Raw genomic sequence first — 11,047 nt, 5'->3', positions numbered from 1 at the left:
ATAATATTATGAACAACCTGAAACTTTAAGAAAAATGCAATTTCAGCACAACGTTTTTAAAATAACTTGTATGTAAACAGGAATAAGTCAATTTTTCTTGTAAAATCCTGCACTCGGCTCCACTTTTCTCATGTTGGACATTTTGCTGATGAGGGTGTCACGGTCAACAGTCAAAACGATCGTCCTTTAAGAGCATTTGGAAAGAGACAAGTCTTCATTTGTGCTGCTCTGATGGGAGGGGCCACGTACAGAGGCACTGGAGACACTGCTATGCTAAGCACCGCAGAAAATTACCTATATTTTAATAGAAAATATAATTAAAATATTTTAGTAGAAAATCAGCCGAGGGCCAGATTAAAGGTCTTGGAGGGCTGAGTCTGGCCCCTGGGCCTTATGTTTGACACCTGTGCCGTAGACTGTTATGTACTTATACAGAGTCTGTATGATAACAATAATCATCTACTGTATATTCAAACAGTAATAATAATTTGGATGCTGCTGAAACTGCTTGTGCTAGAAAAAATATGAGGCCTAGACTGCTAATCATTTTGAATGTCCTTTTTAGTTGAAGGGTGTCAAATCCAGGATCCCCAGCTCTCAGGCTGGCTGTTGGACCCCACAGATCCAGCCACTTCCTTCCAGGATCTTCTCAATAAACACTGCAGATATCCCCACACAACACCAGCCCTGGGGAGCAAGAAGGTCAAAGACATTGTGTTTTAGGCACACTTATTTGCACACAGTCTGCAGTTGCATTCATGCAAAAGATCTTGCTATTGACACTGCTTTAAACTTCAGTTCTTACACATTTATACTCATTCACAGGTTTCACAAATCATCACTGGTCTCTATTCTCTCTACAAACTGAACAGAGAGTTATGTTCAAAACTTCAGGTAACAGTGTTAAAGTTGGGCTATATGATTTGTGAAAATATCTAAATGCAGTTTTATGACTGTGTTTTGCTGCAATATTGATTCAGTTGTAATGTTTTGGTTTTTTTTTTGCAGGATTTTGTTATTGTTGAATTAACGTATTATCCTGACTTGCATATCTTTGTGTGCTTAGAGTCAGGGGCTTTGGAGGCTTTACTCAGAAATGGAGTTGAAAATGATTCCAGTGCTTGCAGGTGGCGAATCTGTATCTTTCCACATTTCATATACTTTTTGACAAACATACAAAACATCATTGTCACACACTGTTTTAGTCATGGAAGTCTGTCACATCCACGTTGACAAAGAGGCTCTTAGAAGAACTTCTGACCTGCTGGGGGTAAGGGAACACAAACCAAACTTAATTACTTGAAAAACTGGTCACTAAAAACTAATGCTGCAGGTGCCGTGCCATTCTTACTATATTTTTTACACAAAGATTTTAAATAGTAAAATTGTACAATTTGCAGTGATATCACGCTGGGGGTGTTCTGCATGTATGTCTATGGTGGAATGTTCAGCAATTACAGTGGCTACATAATGCACACCCATGGCATTTAAAAAAGAAAAATACAAAATAGATGTAAAAAAAACAAAACAACTCCTATTCAGTGTGTGAGTGTGTGATCAATACAAGCCTTCAGGGTCACGTTGTTTGATGTTCAAAAAGGTGAGAGACTAACTGAAAAACTATTGGCTAATGCTAGCTAACTTGTGACTGTAATTTTATTTTGAGAAAGACTTTTTTAACTGCACAAATCTTACCTATTGTAGTTCCAGCTATGTCAGTTCAATTGTGTTCAGACAGTGTTAAAGAGAGAGAGAGCAGTGCCCACAGTTAGCATCACACACCAGGGAATGTTGATGATATGACCTGCAAAGTATAAAACTGAAAAAAGAAACACTTAGCTGTATTGCAACCTGTCAGATTTTCACTTGCTTTAGCATTATTGATGTGGTTGGTGGTCTCAGAGGAGCTGTCCCCTTTACATTTAAACTAAATTAATTCTGTTGACTCCAGACTGCACACATGCTTTCGACACACTGCTGTATGCTTTTGGGTTCTGATGGTAACAGCTCAGCCTCAGAAGTGGTGCTAGTAACAGCGGGGGCTTGTTGTAATCCCTGTGTGGAGTCTAGGCTATTTATAGAAAGGGGAGCCTGTCTTTTGTAGACAATGTGCTGCAGAAGGGAGGATCACTGTCAACCTACAAACAAAAAGCTTACATTAATTCTGGTTATATGCTCTGTTGCATTTGAAGTTACATTTCTTCTTATCGTATTTGTTTTGGATTTTTTTCTATAACTAAACTAACAGCCTTTGTTATTGTCACCCAACTACAATTTACACAACTCTTAATGCTATTCTGACTAGGCCAATCATTCAGTATTGATGAGACCGTCTGGAGCTAGCTTTAGGCCAAGAGCAATGAGAATGAGACAATTTTTCATATGTCATAATAAAAATTATTCTGAATTTGAAATAATATGGCCATTGATAAGACCTGAAATCATTTCAGGTTCCTTGATTTATTTATTCTTGCTTTCACTTTCATTATTCAACCCAACTGTCTTTATTGTTTTTTATTGTATTGATTGGCTATACCGCTGAAGTATTCAATGTTACTGATAATGATGTTAATGAAAATTATATATATAAATATATATATATAGAGAGAGTTTTTTTTTCTCATCATCTACACAAAGAAGCTCCTCTCTTGGCTGAATCTCTGCTGCTGCACTTTGTCTAGTTCTTAATTGTCATTCTCATCATTTGATGTGTTGCTCTGGGACTTTCAGCCTCTCAAGCATGTCCTTAAAGCTTCTAATATGTTGTCAAGTGCTCTCACCTTTACCTTGGTAACCTCCTGCTCTGTCTTTATTTTCTCACTTCACATTCACTGTCATCTAGCTCACAGATTTTTTCTTTCAACTCATTAAAGGTCCTATATTACACAATATTGACTCTTGTGAGCTTTAAGCCATGTTATAATGTTGTTACCTCCTAAAAACATACCTACAGTTATATTTTGTTTCATTCACACATGTTTGTGTAACCCTTTATTATTAGTCTGTCTTCATCTACAAAGCTCAAAATGCTCTGTTCCAACTTGATGTGATGTCGTGAAGTGGTATTTTTCAAGTTAACAGCTTCCTTTTACCTTCACTTCGGTAGAGATTGGCAAATTCAGGGCTGAAATTATCCAAATGATTCTAATGAAGGTGTATGGAATTTAAAAACACACAGAAGCACTTTCTGTATTATCATATGACATCAAAAGGTTGAACAGAGTGTGTTTGAAAGAAGAACTCATCTTAAATACACAGGGTTTGTGTGCTGCTAAACATGTGTGAATGAAACAAAACACAGTTACGGGTGTGTTTATAATTAGGAAACAACTTTGTAAGAGATTAGAAAATTGTGTTATATGGGCTCTTTAACAGTCTTTTCCTCCTTTCCCTGTTGTGTTTTATGTGCTTTTCTGCTGGGATGATCCAAATGTGTCCTGTTGCAGACCAGATGAATTTCTAAATAATTTAGAAATTACTGACCTGAAGTACCTGCACTTGACTATTTCTGTTGCAGACAAAGATGAAGCAGTTGGAGCAGGAGGCTCACAAAGCAGCTGGACAGATGTTCTTGCTCACAAGCAGCACTCAGCTACGAACTGTATGTACTGTATTCATCAGGTCACATGGTATTCTTTGAAATGCAGAAATTGATGAGTGTCGAAGTGTTTTTACATGGCCTAGTATTTCTCATTTGATGAAATATAGTTATGCACCTATTGCCACTTGTTGTCAGACCAACCTCGTGTACTAGGGTTATCAAAAGTATAAAAAATCTGTTGAAACTTGAACAAGTATCTATTCACAGGACAGAAATTAACCTTTTGTGAATAGCTTTAGAATGATCTTGAGCTGTATCTGTACAAGTAAAATACCGCATAGATTAGTATACACCCATGAACCACTGTGGAATTTACCTGGATGATTAAGGGATTACACAGATAAAGTAAAGTATTTTGCTTTAAGATGAAATGTCATTCTATTGTCTGAAGGAGTGTTTTTAATTATCATCGTGATACTGAATCAGTATTTAGTATCAAGCCTCCTTAGAATTAAAATTTTGTTAAAAATGTTAGTATCGTGACAACCCTTCAGTGTACTTAACCCTGGTGTATTGCCTATAATAACAATGATCTTCACTTCCACAGGCTTGTATAAGTGTTCTGTGTATTATTCACTCATGTTCATATTCTTGTAGGTTCTTTTTGAGAAACTACGTCTCCATGAGCGATGTGAAAATAAGAAGCTTCCCAAAACCATCAACAAACAGCAGTCTACATCAGAAGCTGCAGTATGACTTTTTAAATGCATTCATTGGAGTGCAATGTGTAACTTACATAATTAAACGTAACACAATGGCCTACAGTGACTTTTACTATCCGTTATTTTTTACCAACAGCTATTACAACTCCAGGATCTTCACCCTCTTCCGAAAATCATTCTGGAGTATCGACAGGTGCTTTATTTGTTCAGTTTGTGGTTGCTTAAGTAGTGTTGTAATTAAGAGTTGTTCCATTAAATTAAATCTGTATTGTTTTTTCAGATCCACAAAATCAAGTCCACGTTTGTTGATGGAATTCTTTCATGCATGACAACTAAGGTGACACACTTACATACTAATAACTGAACTATTAACTGTTAACCATATCAACAAAACACAGCAACAACTTTTTGTAATTTTCAAACACTGATATATTTATTGTGGTGGCAAAATATTCAAAATTCACACAACATTCACACAGATGCTTTATGGGTCTGTGTCTGAAGCAGTTAACTTTTACTAACTTGGCAGAAAATAAACTGTCAGCAGCTTGTGTTTGTCTGGGCTCACTCAGGGCTGCAAAAAAGACTGCCCTCTCTACCTCTGTGATGATAGGCCTGTCACGATAATTACTATACTACTATAATATACTATACAATTATATTCAATAAATGAGAGATGGAACAATGATTTTGGGGGGGTCAATGGTACTTTTTCATTGTACTAGTGGGGTATATATTTTGTTATTTTTCTGTATCATAGCTGAAGGTTGAATAAATAACCAAGAAACTGACTTCAGTGTTCTGTTCTTTTATTTATTGCTTTTGCTTTAACAATATAAAATACATTTAGAATATGTTTGCTGGGATTGTTCAGCTTTATGGTTATTGTGTCAGTTACATAAACTAGTTTCAATATGTTGATAGTAAAAAGACAAGAAATAAATCTGCACTGAAACAGACTGTTCAGAATTTGAGTCTCTTAGTCCACAAAAACAAGTCATAATGGCCACAAGCTCCACAGCTGTTGTTTTGTTTTAATTTCTCAACATCACCAATTTCTCAGTCTTCATTGTTTTGTTTTTGTTGTTTTCAGTAATGAAATGCTTTGTTTTGTTTTCTTTAGAATTACATTTCCTCCACATGGTACCAGACAAGTGTAGTGACTGGGAGAATCTCAGCTAAACATCCTGTAAGTAAATGAAAAGAACAAGTAGTTTTCTTTTGAAAATGGAGCTAACCATGGTGCTGAATTTCTAATGAGAATCAGAACTTAAAGTAGCCAATGAACTATGCAGAAAATCTTACTTTTTAACTGATGGATTTGTCTTTGTGGGATGTTTGTGTAGTTTAGTTTCCAGAATATGTTACGTTACCTACATTTAGTTCTGTTCTGTAAGTTTGCTTTATATTGTGTAATTAAGGTTATAAATGTTTATCACCTCATCCATTCCCGGTTGTTCACAGTGCTGTCAGCTGTCAGGGTCCAGTGCTTCTCCAGTGGTCTAACAATGTGGGGATAGTAGACTTTTTTCATCTCACTTGTAGATTGTAGGGGGCATCACGTTCCAGAGATGGTCAAAAATCCCTTCGCCTGAGTATTTTTTTATTTTATGCTTTGTATACTTGGAACATAGATTCAAGTCATGATATTTAAATTGAAGGTCATGTTTTAGTGTTTGTTTTTTATCACTTAAGACTGGACATTGGAGCTACTAATATTTCCAGGAAAGTTGTCGGTCTCCAGCTGGCATGTCCCAAAAATAAGAAAGTATTGTATTGCCCACAGCCATTAGCTTGTGATGTTGCATCTGTCTATGAGGATTGTGGGAGAAAAGATTTAGTGTACAACTTAGGCTCACAAATGCCACACTGATGTGAAACAGCTTAAATGGAAGTGATGAAACTGTCGTAAACTGGAGCTGATTTTAAGAGAAGCTCACTCTGCACAGAGAGGCATTACTGCACATCTTATTTTTATGGGCAAAGAGTACCTGCAGTCAAGTTAGTCAGTTCTATTACATTTATATTACACTTACATTTAAAATAACTTGTATCCAAATGATAGTTTTTTTCTGGAACTGTATGAACATTCCACTATTAATTAATTGTATTAGAGGGATTTACTTAATACATAAGAGTTCACTAGAGCTTTTATTGTTATTTATTTCTTTGTACATTATCAACAGTCTAAAGGCCTTTATGGTTTGTCAAACACTGCTTTGCATTGAGTCATTAAATGTTTAGCACTTACAGAAAGCCTCTGAATTCTGATCTAAGCACTTCACTGAAGCGTTCTCTACTGACTACGCACAAAAAGTCCCAGCTCAACTTGAAGAGGCCATTTCATTTTGACTTAGTTTTACATTCAGGTCTGGTTCAGCATTTGTAGGGTTTAATCTTGTATTACTAACATAATTCTAGGTTTGTTTAACTATTGGAAATAAGTTAAAATCGTGACAGAAGCCTTTGTAACTGGCAACAGTCAAGCCTCTCTGGCTACTAAAATTTCAAACTTAATTTTGATACTAAGGAATAGACTCAATACCAATTCAGATACCATGATGATAATAACAAATGCAAGACAATAGAATGTGATTTCCTTTATATTATCATGTAGTGTTATATCACTGTAATCACTCAGTTGTCCAGGTATAGGCTTTGAGAACCCTAGTAGCTATTGTACATTGCTTGGTTTTGTAAGAGATAGCTCATAGAAGAGTTGATTTTCTATTTCTATTTCTTTCTATTTCTAATGTTTCTGTGCTTGATTGTGACTGGACAGTGCAGTGTATTTGTGGATCATTTAGCCATTGTTCTATGATAAGTCGTTAAACTGTTGCATAGTGATTGAGTCCACAGCAGCTCAGCTTCAGTGTCTCCATAAATGTCTCCATTTGTTCAACAAGCCAGTGGTCCTCAGAGACACTCCGTGTCCCCTGGTGAACCAGATTAATTTGCTTCAATTTCCACAAATGCATTGAGACTATGTGTGGTGCACTTACTGAAGTGATTTTACTGAAGCTGATGGACTTGACTTGCATAATTAGGCAAAGCATAAACAGTATTTAGCATTAATAACAAGTATTTAAATATAATTAAACAAACAAACAAGTATAAATCCAAAATACCAGTAGCATGCAAATAGGCAAAGACTGAGAAAAGGAGGATAAAAGTAAAATGGAGATAGCAGGGCTATCTGTCTGTATATGTGTATACAACACTTGGGCATTTATGTTACCAGGATGTAGGGCTGTACAAAAAGAAAATTGGCTGATCAAATTTGAAGTTCAAATGGTTTTGTTTGGAAGAAAATTAAATTTTTCTTTTCCCCTCTTTCTTGCTTTGGAAATTGAAAATGCAAGAAAGGCTCACTGCAGTCACAGGGACCAAAGTTTAGCACAGGGCCATACAGCACTGACCGCTTTGAAAACAGTGACGTCAAATTAATTCATAAAAGATTTCCCCAATATCCAACCGTTTTGTGTAGTTTGCAGAACAATTTATTATTCGAACTGAAAGAAAAAAACACCCAGCCCTACCAGGATGTAAGTAGAATGAGAGCATCGTCCCTTGAGGTTTAGTGGAGCCCCTCAAATGACATTTGCTGTCAGTATTTCCTACTGAACATCTGCTCCTGTTCAGTTTATTACCTCAGATTCAGGCCCTACATGCAGCCTGTGCATGTTCTGTGACAACAGACAGACAATATATAGTGACACAAGGTAAAACAGACTGCAGGTGTAATTTGCAGTTAAGTGAATGCCTTCACTGAAACAATAAGATTTAGGTAAAGCTGCAGATATTTTTGTACATTTATGTGTAGGTTTGAATTATTTGTGATTACAGCTACATATTGGTTGTATTTACACATTTAATTACACAAATACGTACAGTATATGCATAGTTAAGTAAGTTCTACATTTAGCACCAAAGTTGCTCAAAAGCATTTGTTGCAGTGCATAAGGACTGTAAATTGTTGATCATAGCCAGGTTATTAAATACATATTTTATTTCCACTCAGCATTATTGCAGAATCCATGCAAAGGAGAAACTGCTGTTTGTGCAACAGTTAATTTTATGCTATTGTCACTGCAGCATGGTGCATTGTGGGTAAAGCTGAGCATTCACCTCTGACACAGCGAATCAGCTGCCAGTCGCCCACACTCCACACACTGTTGTTATTGCACCTTTCACACTGGCCTGGACACATGCTGTGGGTCACGTATCCTATGGCCCCTCCCTCTGTATGCGCCCCATGGATTCCACTGTCCACGCCCTTCTACTGCAGTCCTGCATTTATCCTCCTCTTGTGAATAATAAATAGACAGTGAAAGCTCAGAGTCGATTTCTCTCTGTGAGGCAGGCCACCTTACAGCTGAAAACATAGCCCTGAGCAAATAAAGTACATGTTCTTTTTAATCACAGCCAGGTCTTGGTTGTGTACACTCAGCCATCTCATTACATAAAGTGGACGCTTCCATATTGATCCCACAAGAAGTGCTTGAAACTGCAATACTAACACCAAGGGCATATATTTATAATCTGTCCCTCTTGCCCTTATAATAACCCTAAACCATGGTAAATTGACTGTTTAAAGGGTTGGATTACTAGTGGTTAGAGTGTTGCTGATCCAACTATAGCTTTAATTTGATGCTTGCTATGGTAATTTTTTTTTCTGTAAAAGCATTTTTGTGTTGAAACTATTCTTGTAACATTTATTCTTTTGATGGAAAATAAAAATGTAGTAATTGTGCTCTGAGGGTGATACAGATTAATTTGAGAAGAGTCTTGGGATGACTTGAACAAAGCCATATAAAATTACATAATGACTGCACTGATTATTGATTCTAAAATGTCTGGAGAATTTGTCGCAGTGGAGATAAAACAGGGAATGAACTGAATTGAAGTAGCTGGAGGAAGAACTTATTTCATCAAGATGACAAGAAATTACATATTGTTTAAAGGTGGATTATGTAACTTTTCTGGTGGAGGGCACCACCTTTTTTTAGGGAAATGTTATTGCTTTGCTTGGTATGTTCCACAGTATGGCATTAAAAGTCTATTCAGCTTTTGTTTCATTAGTGGTGATTTTATTGTTCAGAAATACCTTTAAGAACATGCATTTTTGTGTGAGCAGGCTCACCTCTCCACCGAAATGATCTGTACCTTGACTTGCTTGTCTTCATTGAGATAGAGAGGTTTAATGCCTTACTGTAAAACATTCCAGGCTGAGAAGTTAAAGGTGCAACTTTTTTGGTTGGGTTCTGTCCTGCTTATTTCTATGGATATGTCATTACTTTGCCTGGAATGTTCCACAGTATGACATCAAAGAGCTCTACCGTACATTTATTAAAATTAACAACAGTTTTTTAGAAAAACAGGCATTCTGACTGAGCGGAGTTGTCTCTCCACAGGTCTGACCTGTAACTTGGTCTGGTTTGGTCTGGTTAGAAAGGTTCAATACCACACAGCATTCCAGACAAAGCAATAACTTCTCCATGGAGAAAATCATTTGAATTTAAGCCCTGATTACAGTTGTCCTTTTTTACCAGAACTTCCAAGCTCTTCCAAGACATCCTCTTCAAGTGACCAGGAAGCTGCACATTGCAGGTAAACATCCACAAAGTCTCTCCTGACGGTAATTTAAATGATGAATGGTGTGGATCAGGTGTGTGGGTGGGTTTCTTGGGACATGATAAAGCGATGCACTAGGAAGCACCAAGTTATGTTTTGATCTGATGTTTAAAACGCTAACTTAATGTAGTAGTAGTAAAACCTTTCCAACAGTAGGTGTAATATCGGGTTGTCAAAAGTAAAAAAAAAAAATCTGATACAAATCGATAGTAAATGTAGTAACAAAACTAAATACTAATTGAGCAGTTTTTGGTATTAAAGAAGTCACGTTCACAAGACAGAAACAGACCTTTCCTGGATAGCTTTGGAATGATCTTGAGCTGTATCAGTATAAGCCCACATAGATTAGTATACACCCATGGACCACTGTGGAACAAATCTAGACGACTGAGGGATTACACAGATATAACACCACATGGTAATATAAAAGAAAAATTACATTCTATTGCATTATCATTGTGGTATCAGAATTGGTATTGAGTATCGAACCTATTCCTTAGTCTCAAAATGTTTATATTGTGTTTAACACTGTGTAATAATAATCTTGCTGCAAGAAACAAAGCATTAGCCATAGCAATTAACATCTAAGCTAATGTAACAAATAAAAACTAATTAAAGCTATCCATTCTAAAAAAGAGGTCCAGTCATACAAATCATTTTTAAGGTTTCTTCTATTTTATAATGCAGCTTAAACAAATCTGTAGCCTTTTGTGTCATGTTAATAATTCAGTATATAAATTCCCAAGATTTGCCCTACATAGTTCCTCAGTTTTATAACTCAACTATGGATATGGCTTGGTTGATTGCAATATTTCATCAGTCCCTACACTTAATGTTTATGATTTATTTGTTATGAGCTAACCTTTTCGAGACAATTTCCAAGCCACTTCTTCGTCAAACGCTATAAATACAAGAAATACAAGTGCCCTTTGCGGATTGCTTTACATTCTACTCAATATAAAGCAATGCAACAATTTTAACAGCCACAAGTTATATTGACCTTTTGTAGGAAGAAATTAAATGCTCAGCTCCATCTTGAATGCTAAACTGATCAAACCCTGAATGAAAAGAAGGGAGCCCAGGCGTTTCACATATACAAATAAGTGACAGTAATGACTATCTGCAAAAGCCTGTTTAATCTGTTTGTTTC

General features: G+C 36.3%; 1 protein-coding gene across 1 annotated transcript in view; it reads left to right on the top strand.

The window, feature by feature from the left end:
• The first annotated feature begins 584 nt into the window (after positions 1–584).
• The window catches only part of poln (polymerase (DNA directed) nu), a 35,881-nt gene continuing 25,418 nt past the window's right edge, over positions 585–11,047 (top strand). The window contains exons 1-9 of the mRNA XM_055156186.1: positions 585–702; positions 826–894; positions 1,067–1,270; positions 3,518–3,601; positions 4,199–4,291; positions 4,400–4,456; positions 4,544–4,600; positions 5,387–5,452; positions 9,816–9,873. Of these exons, the coding sequence (XP_055012161.1) occupies positions 1,208–1,270; positions 3,518–3,601; positions 4,199–4,291; positions 4,400–4,456; positions 4,544–4,600; positions 5,387–5,452; positions 9,816–9,873 (478 nt within the window). The 5' untranslated portion in view covers positions 585–702; positions 826–894; positions 1,067–1,207. The remainder of the gene's footprint in view (positions 703–825; positions 895–1,066; positions 1,271–3,517; positions 3,602–4,198; positions 4,292–4,399; positions 4,457–4,543; positions 4,601–5,386; positions 5,453–9,815; positions 9,874–11,047) is intronic.

The sequence above is a fragment of the Boleophthalmus pectinirostris genome, unplaced genomic scaffold (assembly GCF_026225935.1).
Source record: "Boleophthalmus pectinirostris isolate CB_2022bp ecotype Guang Dong unplaced genomic scaffold, ASM2622593v1 HiC_scaffold_20, whole genome shotgun sequence".
Taxonomy (NCBI): domain Eukaryota; kingdom Metazoa; phylum Chordata; class Actinopteri; order Gobiiformes; family Gobiidae; genus Boleophthalmus; species Boleophthalmus pectinirostris.
The sequence above is the reverse complement of the archived record's forward strand: the minus strand, read 5'-3'. Positions and strand labels throughout refer to the sequence as shown.